Genomic DNA, 22757 nt, shown 5'->3' with positions numbered 1-22757 from the left:
AAAGCGTTTGAATCACTCTCGCGGTACTTTAATGTCGAACCAGCTTCAGACGAGTTTGATTAGGGCTGGAACTAAACTTACTCTAATCACTGTAAGATCCAGGGCCCTAGGCAGTCCAAATGACCCCCCCCCCCCCCCCTTGAAAAAATATATACCAGACTTTTCAAGGGCCCTGTCTTCCTTTGGGGCCCTGGTAATCAGTACTGGTTTCACCCCCGGTCCGGCACCCCTGGTGAGAACTGAGGTGAGAAACAAACCTGAGTGAATAAATCTACTCGCTATTTGTTTCAGCTACTAACTTTCCAAAGTTAATGAAAATACATTTAAAATATGCATTATATTTATGCTTATATATACTTTTATCTAAAGTTACTTATGCATTAAATTTGATCAGTTTGTAGGTTCCATAAGGTTTTATGTTTAACTGCACTAAACTTGCCTTGAGAGGCTTTATATAACTCTTTTATAAATAACTAACAGTTGGTTTGTAAAATATTTTTTGTGTTTTTCTTCCAGACTAATCAGTTACTGTAGTATCTAATATGCTTGTGTCTAGAGTGACACACAGGTGATTATTCAGATTTGGGCACGAGCAGCGCGTGCGCGTCATCTCAGCGCGCTCCAGTGAGTTTGAGCTGCAGCCGTTTCATTCCGCTTGCGTCTGTTTGACGTGAACACGCGGCATATTCAGCCCTCATAACTGAAGAGCGCTATTAAAACAAAGTTTCAGAAACTCTAGAGTGTTTTGCTCTCGCACGCACACAGACAGGGGTTTGGTCAGGATGGGCTGCTCATCGTCCAGCACGCAGACGCTCGCGCAGGAGAACCGACCGGGCGTCAAAGCGGAGGAGGCGCGCGGAGAAACTCTGCGTAAGTCAAGCACAAACTAAAGCAGTTTTTGTATAAGCTTTGCATTATAATTTAATATAATATAATCAAACCCGTGCATGAATTACTGACGGTGCCCAACACAAAAATAATCAATAATAATTCTAACCAATTTAGTCATAGATGACAACTTTTCATCGTAGTATTTACAGGCGATCTTTAACTATTGCAGCTGATGTCCGGTATGTGCAACATCATGTGTGTGTCTGTCCAGCTGTTGCAGTGTTTGTTCTGTAGGATGCCTAACCAGATGATGGATATCAGGACAGACAGCTCAAACCCCAGTCAGGACACATGCAGCCCCAGGCTCTGGTTCGACCAGTCCTCTGTGTTTCCTGATCATTTTCACATCGGCGCTTCCACTGAGCTCAGTCTGTGAGATAGTCATTGCTTTACCCTGTTTATCAGCTGCCTATCCTGGCCAGATCAGAACCCTTTGCATCATATAATTTCCTGTGGTTTATTGCTTTTTGTTCTTGGCTGGTTTCTCTCTTAACCTGTCTTGTGTGAAATTTACACAAAATGTAAAAACTGGCACAGAGAAGAATTGTTTATTTATTTGAGAAAACAGATGAGATGATCACAAATATCAGTAACAGGTGTGTCTATCAATGAAGATAGTGTGTGTGTGTGTGTTGTGGCTTGTGCTCATGATCCTGTTTATTCAAGAACACAGTTTGGCTTTTTTTTTTGGGGGGGGGGGGAGCATTAAACAAGGCAAGAAGTTTCTTTTAAAATTGATTAAAATACATGAGGGAAAACATAAGAATGCATAAAATAATGCAGCACTTGTTGAGAGATAATTGATGGACTAGTGATGAACACAGTTGGCACAGATGAATGCTGCATGTTTTAGTGTTTGAGGGTCTCTGGGGCTCTGCTGGGGGTGATGTTCACGCCGCTCAGTGCCAGCACGACTCTGTGTCTCCACATGTGTCAAGAGGGACATATTGTTCACCGTGAGTCTGTTCACTGTTGGCTTTAGAGTCTGTCATCTTTGGCTGCTGTTGTTTGAGCTGCTGTCTCTCCTCAGCGCCCTGACCATCAGGAAATGACTTTTTTCTTCACAGCATTTGAGGAAATGAGCTCCGATCAGGGCAGAACCTCCAGGCATGTGTACAGGAGTGTGAAGCTACATACACACACACACACACACACACACACACAAACAAACACACACACACACACTGTATAAAATCCCATTTATATACTCAGAATCCCTGAAAATGCTTGAGATGGTTTGATCATGTGGCTTTCATTGCTCATACTGCTAACTGTAAAAGGATGTTTTCCATGGACTAGATGCCCGTATGTTCTTCTGACCTTGATTATAATGTCTCTGTCCGTCTTCAATGTGCTTCAGACCAGTCCGAACGAGACACAAACCTGAGCCACCAGTCTGGAATCACATACTTTTTTCAAAACAAAAACTTAATGTAATGTCATGATGATTTATTAGAAATTATGATTGTGTTTCCAGAGTTAGTTATGGTATTCATGTATTCAGTATGCAAATATGGATTGGTTAGACTGTGAATGTTGTTATAAATGTGACTTTCAAACTCCACATTCATTTATGATTATAAAAACCAAATTGAAAGCGCACAAGTCACTTTGTCCTGAAATGACCTACGCAAAATATGTGTGATGTACATAAAGCATTTGAGACTGAATTAATTGCAGAGAGGTGTGAAGAAGAATAGGAAACGGTACGATCAGTATGCTGCTGTTCTGAGTGTTTCTGTTGGATTTCCATGAGAGCATCTTCCTTGATGCTTCATTAGTGTTTGTGGAGAGATAAATATTAACTTGCAGAGGCAAGAATGTGTGTTTTTTAATTACTTACTCATTGCTATAGTTTGTGTTTCTGAGTTCGGTAAAAGATCTGTGCTTGTCATTACCCTTATGGAGATGCTTAAATGAATCGTGTGTGTGTGTGTGTGTGTGTGTGTGTGTGTGGATTACACACCGCTGTGCTGCTGATGCTTCTGCTTGACATTATAAGTCATGTAGTCATGCTGTGACCAGAATGACAAAACTATACCTCCAATTCCACAAATCAAACTGAAACATAAAAAAAACAATTGTGATTAGCTGTTCAGACTACAAACAGCTAAATGGTTTGACTCCGATATGATTTTTGCTGCCTGTATGAACAAAAGCACATGTATAGTTATTCAGGGGTTTGATGAAAAACTGAATAATTCTGTCAAGAAGCATCTTCAGATCCATGTGGTATGTGGACTGCTTTACACAGTGGGTCAAGAAAACAGAGAACTCTTTATATTATTTACATTGAGAAACTAAAAGAAATAATTTAAGCGGATGACAGACAATTATGTTTCATATATAATGTGTATTTATAAACTTTATTTCCTCCCTGCTTGTCTTTTTTGCCAGTTTCTCATAATGGTATTGTAGCAGAAGACAGTGAGACCGTCTCGGATCAGATGCTGGATGAGATGGATGCCGGACCGGAAGAGACGGTGGAGGACGTCCAGCCTGAGGCCTCAGAAGCAGAGCAGCTAATGGTCAGCGCTAGTGATGCTCCTCTGGAGGAGAGAGATCCAGCAGACGTTCCTGAAACATTAAGTCATGAAGCTCCAGCTGAAGAGCAGCGAGATGCTCATACTGCATCAGAACCCAGTGACACTACAGCTGCAGAACCCTCTCTAGCTGTGGAACCAGCATCAGATCTCAGCAGCACTCCAGCTGAGCTAACTGCAGCTCCAGAAGCACTGTCAGACGTGAGCTCGGAACCCACACTAGAGCAAGCAAACACATGTCCTGAAGCGACACCAGTGCAACCAACTCCAGCTTCAGAACCAGTTCCAGAGGAAGTTAGCCCTGTTCCTGAACTCACTGTGTCTGAGCCTGTCCCGAGTGCAGAATCAGCTTCTGCTGAGGATCCGACTGTGTCTCCGGAACCCACTGCAGTGGAACCAAGCCCAGCTCTAGAGTCAACTCCAGCTCTAGAACCCACAGCCGAGGAACCAAGTCCAGCTCAAGCGACCGAAGATCCGAATCCAGCTCCAGAACCAACGGCTGAGGAACTGAGTTCAGCTCCAGAACCCGCAGCTGAGGAACCGAGTCCAGCTCCAGAACCCGCAGCTGAGGAACCGAGTCCAGCTCCAGAACCCGCAGCTGAGGAACCGAGTCCAGCTCCAGAACCCACGGCTGAGGAACCGAGTCCAGCTCCAGAACCCACGGCTGAGGAACCGAGTCCAGCTCCAGAACCCACGGCTGAAGAACCGATTCCAGCTCCAGAACCCACGGCTGAGGAACCGAGTCCAGCTCCAGAACCCTTGGCAGCAGCAGTGGTCTCACAGGCTGCAGAGGAGAATGCGACCTGCGCAGACGCTTCAGAAGGTAATGCATGATCATCTGGATAATTCTGATCATTTTGGAAGAAAGGGTCAGATGACGGGATGCTTGAAGTAAATTAAAGCCCAGGTCACTACACATGCTGTAGTAAGGCAGTGCATAACTGATGCTGGGTAACAGAACAGAGATTGAGTAGAGTTTACTGTAGTCTAGACAAAGACATTACAGTACAAAACACCAGCACACTGAACATGTCTCGGTGCACAACAGCCTCTTGCTGACGCCTCAGCGCTCTTTGTGTCGCGCCAGAAGACACAATAATCTTGCTCTGTTGCTTCAGATTATGTAAGATGAGCATGTTCTGAGTGACGGCAGTGGTTTGTGACACACGGTGCTCGGCCGTGCCACAGTACCGCTTACCATGAGCTCGAATGAAAATCTGTATTAATATTTAGATACAACCATTTGTTATATAATATATAAGCAGGTGTGTGAAAGAGAGACACTGAATTCACTACATGCTTGTTCATGTGCTTTTTTCCGGTTATTTGAGATGACTTATCAAGTTGACGCTCGCAGACACCCTGACAAACATGACATGCAGAAGAACAACAAACTTAACTTGGGTAAAGATCTCAATCCAGACGTCTCTGTGAAACACCTGAAGACCAAAGCAGATGTATTTTACGGTCAGTGTAGTTTGGGTCAGTGAAGCAGGGTTAATTACAGAGACAGACGGTGAATGTCATTGACTTCTTGAAGATCTATAGAAGGGTGGGCTGGAAGATCTCTTGGGTGGGCATTTTCCTGTTAGGGTCGGGGTATTCTCCTTGTATTGCAAGGGGGGGGGAAATCTAGATATTTATACTGTAGATATTGCTTTGTTAACTACATAAACTATAGACTGTTAATTGGACACTGGTGAAAAAGCTTTCATGAGCAGCCTAGAATATCATGCACTTTCACAACAAAATAAACTTTTTTTCTTTATTGAATAATAATAAGAATAATAATAATAAAGCGTTCTTTCTCTGTATTAACTCAACTCAACTCAACTTTATTTATTAAGCACTTTCAACACCAAAAGTGGAACCAAAGTCCTGTACAGAAAGTATAAAAGAGAAACATAAAAACAAAAACAGACATATGACATACTTACAGTGGTGGACGAAGTACACAAATCAAGTACTTGAGTAAAAGTACAGATACATATGGTAAAATATTACTCCAGTAAAAGTAAAAGTACTCCTTTTTCAATTTTACTCAAGTGAAAGTACAAAAGTACTCAATTTTTTATGTACTTAAGTAAAAAAGTACTGCAAGATAGATGTTTGCAATTTTATATAGGCTACTTAATTTAATTTTATATTAGCACATTTTTTTATAATCCTACTGCTCAAAATACCTGGGATTTTTTCAAAATAATCACTATATGGAGTCAAGATATATTTTTGTTGTTGATATGGACTACGCTGATGAGAGTAATGCTCACTGTGAAGCTTACACTGTGATGTACCTGAGAGAAAACAGAGATGACCATCTGATTTTCACCAGTAAGAACAAAGTATTTTAAAGTTAGTTGTTTTTACAGAACATCAAAGTTACAGTACAGACCAAAAGTTTGGACACACCTTCTCATTCAAAGAGGTTTCTTTATTTTTATGACTATGTAAATTGTAGAGTCTCACTGAAGGCATCAAGGGCTATTTGAGCAAGAAGGAGAGTGATGATGACCTGGCCTCCACAGTCACCGGACCTGAACCCAATCCAGATGGTTTAGGGGTGAGCTGGACCGCAGACAGAAGGCAAAAGGGCCAACAAGTGCTAAGCATCACTCGGGGAACTCCTTCAAGACTGTTGGAAGACCATTTCAGGTGACTACCTCTTGAAGCTCATCAAGAGAATGCCAAGAGTGAGCAAAGCAGTAATCAAAGCAAAAGAACCTACAATATGACATATTTTCAGTTGTTTCACACTTTTTTGTTATGTATATAATTCCACATGTGTTTATTCATAGTTTTGATGCCTTCAGCGTGAATCTACTATTTTCATAGTCATGAAAATAAAGAAAACTCTTTGAATGAGAAGGTGTGTCCAAACTTTTGGTCTGTACTGTATATATGACATGATAATAAGGCCTGAAGTTAGGAAGAACATTTTAAGGAAAAAAAAAAAAAAAAAAATTCATAATGATTTTTTCCTTCTCAAATCTTGTCTGTGGTTTAAAAACACCCCTGGCCAAACGGGGTGCATCTCTTCCCACTGATAATTACTGTAGTTACCATGTTCTGAACATCACATCCTTTCTTTTCTAACTTTCTTATATATATATAGGTGGCTGAATAAAAATATTTGACCATTATTTATAAAAATTACATCAACTTAGCACCAACAAGCTTGTTAGCTAGACAGTTAGCATCAGCTAACAATATTTACTTATTTTCAGTACGATGAACATTCATGTCTGTCTTCTCGTCTAGTTAATCCTAACAATATACATATGTATAACGTTACTGTCGATAAACAATATAAAAACAGACGTCACATAGGACATTTTAATTAAACTGTTAACATTACGGCAGCGGTGAATTTGAACGTGCACGAGTTATTGTATTTAATCAGTGTTATTTTAAGTTTTTTTTTTTGTTGTTTTTTTTACCTAGAATTGATGTGTCTGCATCGTCTGCACTCGAGCATTTCAGTGGGCTTAAATAGATCACTCTTTACAATGGATTTAGTTCCCAAACAATTGACAGTTTTGACCTAAATATGATTTTCAGTTACAATAATTAATCCAAAATTTCGACATTAATAACTTACTTTAGCAAAATCAGATGTACGCGCGCTCACAAGATCTCCCGGTTCTTACTTCTGGAGACTCTACGGTTCTAAACGGTTCATTTGAATCAGTGAGTGGTCGACTCCAGAACAGCTGCAATCGGATCATTCTAATTCGTAAACGAATCGTTTGGTGTGATTCGCGATCCGATTTAAAAGTTTATTTTGAAAAGATTAATTTCGTTCATGATGAATTAGACACCGCTTCTGCGTGTCGGAGCACATGATATTATAGGGAGTAACGATATGTTTTATGAAATGTAGTGAAGTAAAAAGTACGATTTTATGCTTTGGAATGTAGTGAAGTAAAAGTAAAAGTTGCTCAAAATAAAACTACTCCAGTAAAGTACAGATACTTGAAAAATGTACTTAAGTACAGTAACGAAGTAAAGCTACTCCGTTACTGTCCACCACTGCATACTTACAAAGCATTGTCAAAAGATAAAGAAAACAAATAAGTTTTAAGCGCACTCTGAAAAACACCCAATGAAGGACAAGTTTTAACAGACAGAGGAAAGTCACTCCAAAGCCTAGGAGCTGCAACAGAAAACGTCCGATCGTCTTTACATTTTAAATGCGTTCGTGGGACTACAAGAAGCAACTGATCATTCGAGCGTAGAGATATTTTATTGTTTCTACACTAGTTCACTTTTTTATTTATACTGAACAAGGCCATAATCATATCTAGAACTTTGCATTATTAGACCAGACCACTATGGTAATGGAAAAGGAACTAAATAAATAATAAGATTGTTTTGTAAAGTAATCAATCTGAACTGCAAATAATACTTTTAGCTATATTTAAATATTCACCAATTCATTTTTAGTTATATTCTTAATATCTTGAAAGCGCAAGACAGAAAAATGCTATTATTGTCACAATAATTATGAATTACATGAGTCATGTAAATGACAGCTCAACTTTCAATTCAAAACGGTCGAATTAGACAAAAAACATAGTTTGCATCACTGATAATAGTCTCTCTATATTCTAGTTTATGAAAATATAATATTAATTAAATGCAAAACAAATAAAAAAAAACGGCAAAGCATCAGCTCAACACACATCTGTACAGAGTCTGAATGGTTTCTGCAGCTCATGTGCTCATGAATATTGTGCTGCTGTTGACAGAAATATCAGCAACACATTTGTTGTGTGTGTTTGCAGGAGCCGTTGAGGAGATCACAGCAGATACAGCTGGTGAGACGCTCCTGCAGGGGTCAGAGGTCAAACCCTTAAACACTGCCTTCACACTACAGCCAATGATTTCTGATTAAAAAAAAAAAACATTTGCAGATGATTGAGCAAAATGTGAGAATCATGAGCTTATCTAAAGCCATTAATATAGAATGGTTTCTTCATCAGTGTGTGGGATGAGTTATATGGGTCTCATTTGCATATCATAAAATTGTTTTGTTTGAATGAAATAAGCACAAGCTCTTTCGTGATAACCTTTATTTTGTGTTTCAGTGGTCGGTGAAGATGGAGCTGATCTGAAATCCACAGAACCTGCAGAATGATGTCAATGTGTTGTTGTGACGCTGGAAGACGTGCCTTTTATTTCAGAGGATTTGGGCTTCACATATGTTTGTACATAAATTAGTGTTTCTAAGTAGCATCATCATCATTAGCATTGTTATTAAAAGCCTCTGAGAGCGCAGGGTCCCGAGGGTAACCAGCTGAGCGTGGGACGAATGTTTGTGCTTCTGGATAAAATCACTGCATCATGTCCTCATCTTCAACTGAGTCAAACACAAAAGCAATATTAACTCATCTGAACAAACACGAGCCAAAACTCAATAACTGTGAGTCAGCCAAATTATGTTTAATAATGTGTCTTTAAATGGGTCAAAAGGGCCTTGTCTCTTTATGTATTTAGTGTATTCTTCTCTGCAGATGCAAAGCAGCTTGACTCTTTACTTGCATTAATCAATGACGCAGAAAGGCACACATAGTATATTAATCAATAGTATATACTGTTGGGTTATTTTAGTACAGTTTGTGGTGATTGATAGTTACACTTAAACTCCAGAGGACTAATAAACCTCATCATAATAAACCTGGCTTTAACCCAACGATTCAAATCGCTTCAAGTCCTGAAGATAAGCAGTTGCTCAGTAAAACATATCAGTGTGTGAAGACATGAAAGTTGAGCTCTTTATATAAATAAATCAAGCTTTTAATGAACTGTGACATGATCTCTGCACATCTCCTATATGTATCTTTTTTACATTTATATGTGCACAGAATAAATAGTTATTGTTACTAATAAAATAAGTTTGTAGTGATTTGTCTTTCATAAAGATCAGTGTGTAGATGTGTGGTATTCTGGAGAACATTGCAGCAGATCTCCGTAAAATCAGTGAGAGCCACAGAAATCTGAGTCAACTCCATCAACTGTAACTGCTTGTGTCTCTCTCTCACACACACACACACACACACACACACACACTAAAGACAGTGTTCTTTTCTCCAGTTCATCTGTCCTGCATGAGATTGGATTCAGGGGAATCTGTGGAGGAAACACCCGAATTACAATGCTGACAAATTCAAACACAGTAAAGAATTAAAATACTAGGTAAATATAGACACAGATGCCTGAGCTATTACAGACATTCAGTTTTTATGTGAAACACTAAACATTTACTCTTCTGCTCATTAAACTTTAGAAAAATGCTCAGATGTAGTGTGATGACATGCAGACTCATGTACATAGTTTATGGATGGTTTATAAGCTGATGGTTAAAATTATAATAGCCCTCTTGATTATTAAAAAAATGAAAACAACAAACATTGTTATGAAACACTGTATGGAAGCATATGGGTAGCATTATTCAATTTGGGATGTAATATGCAAAATGACAATGCAATATGTAAAATGGCAATGCATTTCTGTATTTACATTTACATTTTCCAATACATCTGTGCAACGTTTGGTGCAAAATGAAAATGAAAATTAAATTACATAATTTTCATTTGCCATTTACTACACCAGTTTTAATATGTAAAATGAATATTAATTTTAACGCTTTATAAGTTGCAAAATTAAAATGAAAATGTATTACAGAAATGATTAGATATGTCTAACATGTTAAAGCAAAAACTGTGGCAAAATGATAATTTAAATGCTATTTTTCTTAATTGCATTAACACTCACAGTCAAGACACTTACGATTGCATTTTCATTCGGTGTCCCGCAATGAATGTAGCAAAACTCAATGTGCACATTGAAAATGCATTCCGAGCCGATCACGTGTCCCCGCCCTCGCGCCACGTCAATCATTGTGTGAACAAGGCGGGGCTTACAGAAGGTCAGAGACTCAAGTCTCAAGAAGAGGATTCAATCAAGTGAGACAACATGGACAAGACAGTTGGTCCGTGTATGTTTTGATCATTTCGGTTTATGATTGGTCGAATCGGATCGGTTTTCATCTCACAGCCTTCAGCTGAAATGTCTGAAACTACACTCACTGTTAATTAGCATCATATTTGAATCAGATGTAGCTGGGCACATAATTCGTGCTGCTGAGACCTGCAAATTATTTCTAGGTTGTAGTATTGTATGAATATTGTCCCACTGATAAAAACAGTGCAAATAGTTCTGTCCCTTTGGATAACAGTAAAGTGGAAATAAATATAGTTAAATTTATGAAATAAAATTAAATAGGATTTTTTGGGAAGGTAAGTCTGGCCAGTTATACAAGCAACAAGAGTCGGACGAGTCTAAAGATATGAGCTGAATTGGGTGAAACATTAAAGTTCTAGTCTGTGTCAATTACTCTCATAATAAATAATAATAATAATGTTAACTGTATTTTTCGGTATAAGTTGCATCAGTCCAAAAATACGTCATGACGAGGAAAAAAACATATATAAGTCGCACTGGACTATATGTCACATTTATTCAAGACCAAGAGAAAACATTACCGTCTACAGCCGCGAGAGGGCGCTCTGGGGTAGGCTACAGGAGCACTGAGCAGCATAGAGCTAATTTTACTATTTTTATTTAGAAATGTAACTATATTCATTTTTACAATTATTTATTAATGTCACACACACATACCTAGTGCCTTATGACTTAAAAGATGAGAGTGGTAAATGTTACAGACATGGAACTGTTCAGTCTATTATTGATTTTAATTTCCACTTCACTGTTATCCAAAGGGACAGAACTATCTGCACTGTATTTATCAGTGGGACAATATTCATACAATACTACAACCTGGAAATAATTTGCAGGTCTCAGCAGCACGAATTTGCCCAGCTACATCTGATTCAAATATTATGCTAATTAACAGTGAGCGTAGTTTCAGACATTTCAGTGCTTCACTCGCACTGACTCTTATTCTGCCTGAAAGAATGACAAGACCGAGCTGAAGGCTGTCAGATGAAAACCGATCCGATTCGACCAATCAGATGAAAGCAGCGTTTCAGCTCCGCCCACAAGTCCGAGTGAAATATTGAAGCCATAAATCGAAATGATCAAAACATACACGGACCAACTGTCTTGTCCATAGACAGTAAAAGAAATGTACACAGCGACCCCATTGGAACTCAATTGAGACAAATGAAGCCCAGTTTTAGCGTTTTTTAGCACTTCCCTTTCTGACGCGCAGACTCAAACAAAGCTTGACGACGTCAGCAACCTGTCTGACAGATGTAAATCTTCTAGTAGCTGTGAATGCAAACTGCCATCGTTAATCTTGCAGAGACGGCGAGCTTGAGCGGGGAGTTCTTTGTCGTGAGTGAGCAGGAGTAAGTATTCTGATTAATTATTTTGTATAGTATTTTAAAATGTAACGCCAGTACGCCATATTAAGTTAATTGCCTGCGAGCTTCTCCTCCTGTCTGTACGGTAATGCGACAGAGAGCCGAGTGGTTATGACGCAATCGTTAGCCTATTTTTTACAAAAACTGTTTATAGGGGGCCATAATGTAACATAGAAGGTAATGGAGCCCTTTATACATTTTCGTGTATCTTTAGAAATAAATAATGGACAAACAGAGTCTTTAAACGCCTCAGATGTAAAGTTATTCGCTGTCAAAGTGACGCCAAAATGAATGGGAGTCAATGGGAATGCTAACGCAAGTGAAGTTCTGCTAAAAGATGGCAGCCCCCACCCGACTTCAACTTCCGGTCGAGTTCCTTGCCCCTTGGTCTTGTCCATGTTGTCTCACTTGATTGAATGCTCTTCTTGAGACTTGAGTCTCTGACCTTCTGTAAGCCCCGCCTTGTTCACACAATGATTGACGTGGCGCGAGGGCGGGGACACGTGATCGGCTCGGAATGCATTTTCAATGTGCACATTGAGTTTTGCTACATTCATTGCGGGACACCGAATGAAAATGCAATCGTAAGTGTCTTGACTGTGAGTGTTAATGAAATTAAGAAAAATAGCATTTAAATGATCATTTTGCCACAGTTTTTGCTTTAACATGTTAGACATATCTAATCATTTCTGTAATACATTTTCATTTTAATTTTGCAACTTATAAAGCGTTAAAATTAATATTCATTTTACATTTTAAAACTGGTGTAGTAAATGGCAAATGAAAATTATGTAATTTAATTTTCATTTTCATTTTGCACCAAACGTTGCACAAATGTATTGGAAAATGTAAATGTAAATACAGAAATGCATTGCCATTTTACATATTGCATTGTCATTTTGCATATTACATCCCAAATTGAATAATGCTACCCATATGCTTCCATAACACTGATGCTGGAGGTTCATTCATTCATTACAATTGCTATATATGTCAGAGGTCGCTCTCCTCTGGAGCAACTAGTTAAGTGTCTTGATCAAGGACACATTGGTGTGTGTTTCTCAGTGGATTCGAACCAGGGTCTCTCACACCAAAGGTAGTATGTATCTTATCCACTGCGCATTTCATTTCATTTCCAGCGAAGATTTCAAAGAGACTGCTGTAAAAATCTTCAGTACCTTCATTTCATATTAAATGTTTATTTTTACTGGAATTGTTATATATATTATTTTGCATGATGTAAATGATTTCATCAATCGATCGGTGATTAACGGATCTGAGCTGAATGAACTACATTTCCCATCATCCTCTAAAGCGGAAGTCAGCGCAGATTGCGCACGTGTTCAGTGGCGAACAGGAAACTTTCACACAAACTGCTGAAAGCACATTAAACAGACCAGGTTCATTTAACAGACTAACTGGATGCGTCTAGCATGCTCTAGATTCTATTAGAAGAAGAACAGATTAACGGAGTTTGAAGGCGCGTGTTTTATCGCTGAATCGATCCGGAAACAGAATGAACTCTCAAGATCTGTGCTGAAATAATCACCGTCTCACACCAACAAACAAAACAGAAAACTGTTACAATTTAAGGTAAAATAGTTAAATTTCACGTCCGGATCTTAATTGTATTTGTGGTTAGGTTAATAAATGGTAAATGACTGGTTTACCTTATTATTATTATTTTTTTAATGAAGTCTGATTTTACTCCATTCATGTTGTGTGAAGATTGTGACGACAGCAGTCTTTATAATTGACTCTTTTTACACTAGCGCACACTAGCACCCCCAGTACACTAGCACCCTGTTCACTAGCATACACTAGCACGCGGTACATTACCACACGCTAGGGCGCAGTACACTAACACACACAGTACACTGACACACGCTAGGGCGCAGTACACTGACACACGCTAGGGCGCAGTACACTAACACACACAGTACACTGACACACGCTAGGGCGCAGTACAATAGCAAACGCTAGGACGCAGTGCACTAGCACACGCTAGGACGCAGTACACTAACACACGCTAGCACGCAGTACGCTAGCAAACGCTAGGACGCAATACGCTAACACACGCTAGGGCGCAGTACACTAGCACACACGCCGGAGAGGAAAAGAGATCAAGAATTCACCTCTTGAATAGGTCTATTATTTGTTTACTGTGAGGTGTGTGTACACTAGCACACGCTAGGACGCAGTACGCTAGGACGCAGTACACTAGCACACGCTAGGACGCAGTACACTAGCACACGCTAGGACGCAGTACACTAGCACACGCTAGGACGCTGTACACTAGCACAAACTAGTACGCAGTACACTAGGACACACTACACTAGCACGCAGTACACTAGCAGACACTAGCACGCAGTACACTAGCAGACACTAGCACGCAGTACACTAGCAGACACTAGCACGCAGTACACTAACAGACACTAGCACGCACTACACTAACACACACTAGCACGCACTACACTAACACACACTAGCACGCACTACACTAGCACGCAGTACACTAACACACACACACTAGCACGCAGTACACTAGCACACACACACTAGCACGCAGTACACTAACACACACTAGCACGCACTACACTAGCACGCAGTACACTAGCACGCACTACTCTAGCACACACACACTAGTACGCAGTACACTAGCACACACACACTAGCACGCAGTACACTAACACACACTAGCACGCACTACACTAGCACGCAGTACACTAGCACGCACTACTCTAGCACACACACACTAGTACGCAGTACACTAGCACACACACACTAGTACGCAGTACACTAGCACACACACACTAGCAAGCAGTACACTAACACACACTAGCACGCACTACACTAGCACGCACTACTCTAGCACACACACACTAGTACGCAGTACACTAGCACACACACACTAGTACGCAGTACACTAGCACACACACACTAGCACGCAGTACACTAACACACACTAGCACGCACTACACTAGCACGCACTACTCTAGCACACACACACTAGTACGCAGTACACTAGCACACACACACTAGCACGCAGTACACTAGCACACACTAGCACGCACTACACTAGCACACACACACTAGCACGCACACACTAGCACGCAGTACACTAGCACGCACACACTAGCACGCAGTACACTAGCACGCACACACTAGCACGCAGTACACTAGCACACACACACTAGCACGCAGTACACTAACACACACTAGCACGCACTACACTAGCACGCAGTACACTAGCACACACACACTAGCACGCAGTACACTAACACACACTAGCACGCACTACACTAGCACGCAGTACACTAGCACGCAGTACACTAGCACGCAGTACACTAGCACACACTAGCACGCACTACACTAGCACACACACACTAGCACGCAGTACACTAACACACACTAGCACGCACTACACTAGCACGCACTACACTAGCACACAGTACACTAACACACACACACTAGCACGCAGTACACTAGCACACACACACTAGCACGCAGTACACTAACACACACTAGCACGCACTACACTAGCACACACACACTAGCACGCAGTACACTAGCACGCACACACTAGCACGCAGTACACTAGCACGCACACACTAGCACGCAGTACACTAGCACACACACACTAGCACGCAGTACACTAACACACACTAGCACGCACTACACTAGCACGCAGTACACTAGCACACACACACTAGCACGCAGTACACTAGCACGCAGTACACTAGCACACACTAGCACGCACTACACTAGCACACACACACTAGCACGCAGTACACTAACACACACTAGCACGCACTACACTAGCACACAGTACACTAACACACACACACTAGCACGCAGTACACTAGCACACACACACTAGTACGCAGTACACTAGCACGCAGTACACTAGCACACACTAGCACGCACTACACTAGCACACACACACTAGCACGCAGTACACTAGCACGCACACACTAGCACACAGTACACTAGCACACACTAGCACGCACTACACTAGCACACACACACTAGCACGCAGTACACTAGCACGCACACACTAGCACGCAGTACACTAGCACGCACACACTAGCACGCAGTACACTAGCACACACACACTAGCACGCAGTACACTAACACACACTAGCACGCACTACACTAGCACGCAGTACACTAACACACACACACTAGCACGCAGTACACTAGCACACACACACTAGCACGCAGTACACTAACACACACTAGCACGCACTACACTAGCACGCACTACACTAGCACACACACACTAGCACGCAGTACACTAGCACACACACACTAGCACGCAGTACACTAGCACACACTAGCACGCACTACACTAGCACACACACACTAGCACGCAGTACACTAACACACACTAGCACGCACTACACTAGCACGCACTACACTAGCACACACACACTAGCACGCAGTACACTAGCACACACACACTAGCACGCAGTACACTAACACACACTAGCACGCACTACACTAGCACACACACACTAGCACGCAGTACACTAACACACACGCCGGAGAGGAAAAGAGATCAGGATTTCACCTTTTGAATAGGTCTATTATTTGTTTACTGTGAGGTGTGTGTAAAAGTTACTCACTGCTTATATCCTGTTGTTCTGTACATCTCTCTATAATGCGTGTGTGTAATAAATGATTTGCCATGGCCTATACACATGTACATAGTGTCCTTGCAGCTGATTCCAATGAAACTTTTTCAGATGACTGGAGCAAAAGATCGAATGAGAGAAAAAAAGATGAAGAATCAGCCGAGAAACGTCACTTACACGAGCTCAGGTGACCAGTGCTGAGAAAGGCCTCATTCTGCAGATATCATTGTTTTTGATCACATATCATTTGTGTTATTAATTGAGTGCTCATCGTCTACAGGTCGTGGTACCGGGAGAGGTCAGGGGTCACAGGCATGCGGCTGGGTCAGAGGTCATCAGCCTGGGGGTCACAGTTACAGTCAAGATCTGCCCAAATACATCACAGGTTAACATTCATAACTAAAGAATAGTTCAATGAAAAGGTATAATTCTGTCATTAGGGTTAGTCCTGAGACACGCCTGAACCAGAATGTTGTTTGCATAACTGATGTCAAGCCAATTCTGACACACATAACTGAATGCACTGAGACGTTAATGTGATCTGAAAGCAGTGAAACGACTGTCTGTTCCTGTTGTCCTGTTCACTTTAGATCTGCGTGACTCAAATTTAGGGTTAGAAAGAAAGAGTTATACAAGAACTGATGAAATGTGTACCATGAATAAATAGTGTAAGCCAGGGTTCCTCAATTAGTTCTCGCCGAGGGCTAAATTCAGCCTACAAGAGAGATATACTGATTTACCATTTATTTATAATATTTTTTTATTGTTGTTGCTGTAGTTAAAAATAATCAAAAGCTGGTCACAAGATACATGTTCAGATTTTTTCCCACTAGTCAACAATTATGAACATTTTTGCATTTAGATAAAGGAGAACTTTGTTAAATATTAAAAACAAATGAACAAACAAAAGATCCGAATCAGCTGTTCCTGCTCGTCTCCAGACGGGATCTCTTCTCTCCACTTTCCCTAACACTTTCAAACATTAGAATCCATCAGCATTAATATTTTTATACTTCGATTTTTTTGAGGTGATCACACTGTGTCTCAACCAGACGTGACGTGATCAAGTATATTTTCCATGTTTTTGTCCTAACCATCCACAACACGTGACCATAAGCAACACTGAATTCTTTTTTAGAAAAAGTTTTTATTTTCTGTGACGTCATGACAGGAACAACATACAAAACATGACCATGATAATCTAACGCAATGATTGTGCTTCTTTTCATGTTAAGTGTCTAATGTAGTCTGAATATTATTTAGCGTGATCTTTATAGTCGTAGTAAAAGCAACAAAAATATTTAACCTCCGATCTTGAAAATAAATGCTGGTAAAGCACATGTACATTAAAACTGTGAACTCAAATCTGTTCAGTCCATTCTCATCTGATTCATCTATTTTCAGTGTCCACTTTTGTCTTCACATTAGCCATGTTTTTGCTCTCACGTCGTATATCTACACTGGACGTGATAAAGCATTGCAGATCATTTGAGCGTTGTGTCAGCACGTCATAAATGGAAAAAGTTAGCAGCTTTCTGTCGGGGATTCGTCGCTCACGTCCAGTGTTGACACAATGTATGTTAATGTCACTTTCTAATGCCGCATTTGATTTTTCATGCCACATTATTTGAAACTAACATGAGCCAAACATTTTTCTCTCCGGTCTGTGAGCCACCTGTTGAGGAACACTGGTGTGAACGTAACAATGAAGCAAAGTCTTCTGTTGATTCCTCCCTGCAGCCTCTTACTTCGCTAAAGCGCGTGCGGCTGAAGTGAACGCGATGCTGAAGGCCGTCAGTAAACCTGCAGGCAGCTGCCACGTCTTCAACGCTCTGCCGAAGCACATGCGCAGACGAGCCATGAGCCACAACACCAAGAGACTGCCGAGCCGTCTGCGAGAGGGAGCTCAGAGACTGGTACTGACCCACACAACAGATGAAATACTCATTAACACAGGTCTCTTACTCCATCCTCGCTCACAGCGTGTGTTTGTGTGTCCAGGCCGAGCGAAGTCAGCGTGCAGCAGAGAAGGAGAAGAAGCAGCTGCCCAGAAGCAGGAGCCGTCGAGCGCGTCGCAGACACGGGAACCTGCTGCTGGAGTTCAATCGCAGACAGAGGAAGAACAAATGGTTGGAGACGCACATCTGGCACGCCAAACGCTTCCACATGCAGAAGATGTGGAGCTACTGTCTGCCGCTCAAACCCACGGCGAAGAGCTTCAGAGCCAGCTACAGAGCCATGAACACACACGCCCTGCTGCAGGTGACTTCAGACGAGAGAACTGACTTAAACCTCACGATTTTCAGGAAATATCAGAGCCCCGTCCTACACATGCTCCGTGTGTTGACGATGTTACAAAACAAATGTGTTCAGATTCACTGTTAGGACATCATGAGCAGCACAATAGATCAGTGACTGGAGATCAAACCATCATCTTCTCCAGCGCAGAAGAACAATCGACAGCTGAAAAAAAGCTTTATTTGATCCTAAGGAAAACACATTATTCCCTTACAGGGCATGACCAAGTACAGGTTTTATGTTTGGGTTTCGCTCCTTCTGGAGAGTGTTATTGGCTCTGATGAATTGCTGAATATAACTATAAAGCACATACACGTGATCGCAGTAGCATGTCTCTCTCTCTCTCTCTCTCGCTCAGGATTTGTCATATTTCTGCTGTTTGGAGCTTCAAGGATCTGAGGAACAGATGCTGCGAGCCCTCGCTCGACTCACCAGCAAACAAACAGGTGTGTGTGTGTGTGTGTGTGTGTGTGTGGTTCATCAGATGTGGTTCATATCGTCTCTGTGTTTGTGTGTAGGTCCCACATTCGCAGCGGCGTCGTGTCTCTCAGGTGCTCGTCAGGGCAGTGTCCATCTGTACAAAGCGGATCAGTTTCCTCAAGGCTGTCTGGGTCCTGCTGACTTCCTGTGGAGGCCCCGGGTCCCTGACGCTTCAGACAGACAGCTGTGGATCTGGATCCAGCCGGACCTTAAACAGGTCAAACTCTCAGGACAGAAACTCTGATGCAAATGTTTGACCATCATGTTACTAGCGTGTGGCTTCATGTTGCACTGGATGTTGTTTTTCACTTGTTTTCTGTCGTAATGAAATGTGTTTTTGGGTAATTGTCTTCTGTGGCAGGAAGTGCTGTCGGAGCTGCAGCTGGTGTGTCAGTGTTCGGTGTCTGTGTCCGTCTCGGAGGAGTCTGGTCCCGCGGTGGAGCGGTCTGCAGGGAGGAAGAGGAAGAGAGACGAAGATAATGCTGAGGAACCCTCCAAAAGGCTGTTGGGTGACGGGACGCGTCCAGCTGGGGCCCCTGTGCGCTGGCAGTCCCCTGACACCGCCATCACCATCAGGTGCCCTAAACACACGCTGACCTCTGACTGATGAGGTCACATGATGCTTTGTGATGATCAGACACGTGTGATGTCACAGAGTCAGCTCTAAATGCTCCAGTGATCTGATGTCACTGTAAAGTGTGCGTCGACTGTGAAATGTGATCATTCCTGATATCCTGTTTAGTGACCTGACCATGGAGATCGTGCGCTATCGTCTGATTGGTCCGCTGGCCCACGTGGTACTCACAGACACACTCCAGCCAGCCAGTGAGGTGAGAGCCTGCTGATGACATCACAGTCGTGCTGATGTGTCAGTCAGTCGCTGATGAGTGTCTCTCGTTACTGTAGGAGCCGAGCGACGCTGTGAGCCTCCATCAGCAGCAGACAGAAGTGTTCCAGCTGCTGAGAGGTGAATGAAGACTGACGTCACGACAGCCGTCTTTATATGGAGACCAAGATCTCAGAGTGTGTGTGTTTTACAGGAGTGTGTTCGACAGCAGAGCTCCCAGCAGGCTGTGTGTTGGGACTGACTGTAGATGATCCCAGACTCACTTTACCTCAGAAACGTGGTAAATCTGTTCCTGACCTACAGAAGAGCGCAGGTACACATGAATCAGCTGCGTCACGCAGTCAGACGGCTGCAGGAGTGTGTGTGTGTGTGTGTGTTTGACCCTGAGCTCAGGGAGCCGCTGCGTCTCCATGCAGATGAACCAGGTTCGAATCCTGGCAGGGCCTGAGACTCTGTCTCTCTCTCACACACAGCACCACAGTCAAACACACTTCAAGAATGTCTTCTCTGTGATTCTTTTCGATCTCTCTGTGTGTGTGTGTGTGTGTGTGTTAGAGGACGATCGTCTGAGAGATTTGAGACTCACAGGAGTTGCGGCTCATTGCAGTCAGAGTGCATTGTGGGACACGTCTGCTCGAGAGCGTGTGACTCACAGCCGACTGTCTGAGCAGGTAAACACACCTGAGGCTCTACAGACTGATAAACGGATCAGTTTATAATTTTTGCTCAGTTTATAATGTCCTAATTCATGAGCTCTAGAGTCTTTGACTGCCTCTTTAGATCTCTTAGAGAAGATCTCTTCAGATTGAAACATCACAGTCCTCATGACTGGAGGAGATCTTTACACGTGTGTGCGTGTGTGTGTCAGGAGCTGAACCGGATGAGGAGTGAGCTGCTGGTTCCAGGTTCGAGGCTGTCAGCTGATGGTCAGGCTGCTGTTCCTCTGCTGCTGGTTCATCAGGGCGGTCGTGTTCGGGGCGAGGAGCGTCTGCACTGGGGCTCCGGCTGGGATCTGCTGCTGCCCAAGGGCTGGGGAATGGCATTCTGGGTCCCTCTGGTGTGTACTGACACTGTTTGTGTTTGGTTCAACTTGTTCTGACACTGTTCCTTTTGATCACATTTCTTGTTGGAGTTATTTTTGTGAGTGGAATCGAGTGTAAAGTCAACAGGAACGATGTTAAAAAAAAGAAGAAAACAGATTTTCCATTTCAAAGAGGAATGCCTGACATCCCCTAACTCTCACTGCAGTACACTGACATTAGTTATAAACACAGAACAAGTCACATCTTCTGTTCAGAGCCTCTGTCCTCTGCATCTTCACTGGAATCACGCTCCGAGAATAATAAATCCTCTAGTTCTCCAGGAGCTGATGGATCATAGTTTTCGTTCAGTATTTCTGCCGCCTCACGCTCCGTTACTTCACTTTACCCATCAGACCAGTGTGAATGTTTTGTAGGTGTATCGTGGTGTTCGTGTTGGTGGCCTCCACATGAGTGTCAAACACTCCCAGTTCATGGGTCAGCCTCACTTCCCTCACGATTACCCAGACTGCCCTGCAGGAGTGCGCTTCCAATCAGAGCAGGAGGCGGAGCTTCTGGAAAAGTTCAAAAGGTGTGGGCTGTGTGGAGAAATCTTGTATTTCCTGTCTCAGTCATGATAAAACAGAAAATCACTTGACTTTTCAGGCGTCCTCCATCAAAACGCACTAACTACATCAAACATGGCTGCTTGGCGCCGTTCTGTTGCCCCTGGCAACAGCTGACAGAGGAGTGGGAGGAGCTAGTGAATCTGAGCACAGAGAATGTTAGCTGCTGCAGAACCGGAGCATCGGACTTCACTGTTCTGAGGTCAGTCATACACCACAGTCTCTGTGCGTCCCGTGATTGGTCTCTGTGTGTCACGTGATCAGTCTCTGTGTGTCTGTGTCTGCAGGAGTCTGAAGGCATTGCGTCGTCTGTCGGCGTGGACTCGTCCGCCGTCTCGCAGGAACTCCTCAACGCTGACCCATGCGACGGCTGCGGCGCTGCAGCAGGAGTGTGGGCCGAGTCTGGTGTGGGTGCGTCTGCGTCTGTTGGGTAAAGGTCAGCCGGCGCTGCATGCCATGGTGTGTGCCCCAACGACCTCTGACCTCCAGCTGCTGCTTCAAGATGCACACAGCAGCGGCCCGCAGGAGCCCCGACACAAAGACCACCTCAAACACCTGCGTCAGCACAAAACCAGTCCTGAAGAGCCGGCCCGTGCCGTGAGGGGTGTGTTTCCGGCGCCGCTTCCCAGCGTTCTGTCCCACTGCAGCCGGCTGACTCTGGGGTGGGTGACGCAGGGAGACTTCTCTCTGGCCGCAGGTTGTGGCGAGGCTCTGGCCTTCATCAGCGTGTCTGGACTCCTGCACACCATCCTTCAGCAGCCGCAGGAGCAGCGTGGCCTCGTTCTGCTGAGAAACCCCTCGTCACTGCAGTACCGCTTCGCTCGCATCAGCATCGACGTATAAAGCATGTTCAGCACATTCTGTATTCCTTCACGGACCGATGCATGTCCATCACCAGGACTCTGTATACAGGAGAGCATATTGAAACTTGTTTTCGTTTTTTAAACTTTTTTTTTTTGTTGGAATTTGAGAACGATTAATAATCTGTGCAAATTAAAGCACTGTACCTTCATGAGATCTGATGTTTTG

At 42.8% G+C, this 22757-nt stretch overlaps 2 protein-coding genes across 4 annotated transcripts; both read left to right on the top strand.

Annotated features, from left to right (window-relative positions):
• The first annotated feature begins 555 nt into the window (after window positions 1-555).
• LOC128030156 (fibrous sheath CABYR-binding protein-like) lies at window positions 556-9328 on the top strand. 3 transcript variants are annotated; one of them, XM_052617641.1, is made up of 4 exons: window positions 556-870; window positions 3289-4257; window positions 8219-8277; window positions 8522-9328. In XM_052617641.1, the coding sequence occupies exons 1-4, from the start codon at window positions 783-785 to the stop codon at window positions 8546-8548; spliced, it is 1143 nt and encodes a 380-aa protein (XP_052473601.1). In that variant the 5' UTR covers window positions 556-782; the 3' UTR covers window positions 8549-9328. The 3 variants fall into 3 exon arrangements, with proteins under 3 accessions (XP_052473601.1, XP_052473603.1, XP_052473602.1); XM_052617642.1 differs by having other exon boundaries at window positions 560-870; window positions 8219-8251; XM_052617643.1 differs by lacking the exon at window positions 8219-8277 and having other exon boundaries at window positions 557-870.
• A 3817-nt stretch (window positions 9329-13145) lies between these two features.
• Window positions 13146-22743, top strand: pop1 (POP1 homolog, ribonuclease P/MRP subunit). Its single transcript, XM_052619185.1, has 16 exons — window positions 13146-13414; window positions 16570-16645; window positions 16739-16843; window positions 18199-18374; window positions 18460-18720; window positions 19115-19202; window positions 19275-19453; window positions 19598-19812; window positions 19979-20066; window positions 20143-20203; window positions 20277-20396; window positions 20639-20754; window positions 20952-21140; window positions 21540-21694; window positions 21769-21930; window positions 22016-22743. Exons 2-16 carry the CDS (start codon window positions 16570-16572, stop codon window positions 22569-22571), a joined length of 2547 nt encoding a protein of 848 aa, XP_052475145.1. The 5' UTR covers window positions 13146-13414; the 3' UTR covers window positions 22572-22743.
• Window positions 22744-22757: the final 14 nt, after the last annotated feature.

Source organism: Carassius gibelio, chromosome A16 (genome assembly GCF_023724105.1).
Source record: "Carassius gibelio isolate Cgi1373 ecotype wild population from Czech Republic chromosome A16, carGib1.2-hapl.c, whole genome shotgun sequence".
Lineage (NCBI taxonomy): Eukaryota > Metazoa > Chordata > Actinopteri > Cypriniformes > Cyprinidae > Carassius > Carassius gibelio.
Note: the sequence above shows the minus strand (reverse complement) of the source record. Positions and strands in the feature narration are given on the sequence as shown.

What these genes read in the sequence shown, in the direction of transcription:
- pop1 (XM_052619185.1), top strand. Translation starts at nt 16,570, where the DNA reads ATGACTGGAGCAAAAGATCGAATGAGAGAAAAAAAGATGAAGAATCAG. An exon ending in GAGAGGGAGCTCAGAGACTG is followed by an intron (nt 18,375 to 18,459) that starts GTACTGACCCAC and finishes TTGTGTGTCCAG; the next exon opens with GCCGAGCGAAGTCAGCGTGC. An exon ending in ACTCACCAGCAAACAAACAG is followed by an intron (nt 19,203 to 19,274) that starts GTGTGTGTGTGT and finishes GTTTGTGTGTAG; the next exon opens with GTCCCACATTCGCAGCGGCG.
- LOC128030156 (XM_052617641.1), top strand. Translation starts at nt 783, where the DNA reads ATGGGCTGCTCATCGTCCAGCACGCAGACGCTCGCGCAGGAGAACCGA. An exon ending in CTGCGCAGACGCTTCAGAAG is followed by an intron (nt 4,258 to 8,218) that starts GTAATGCATGAT and finishes GTGTGTTTGCAG; the next exon opens with GAGCCGTTGAGGAGATCACA. An exon ending in CGCTCCTGCAGGGGTCAGAG is followed by an intron (nt 8,278 to 8,521) that starts GTCAAACCCTTA and finishes TTTGTGTTTCAG; the next exon opens with TGGTCGGTGAAGATGGAGCT.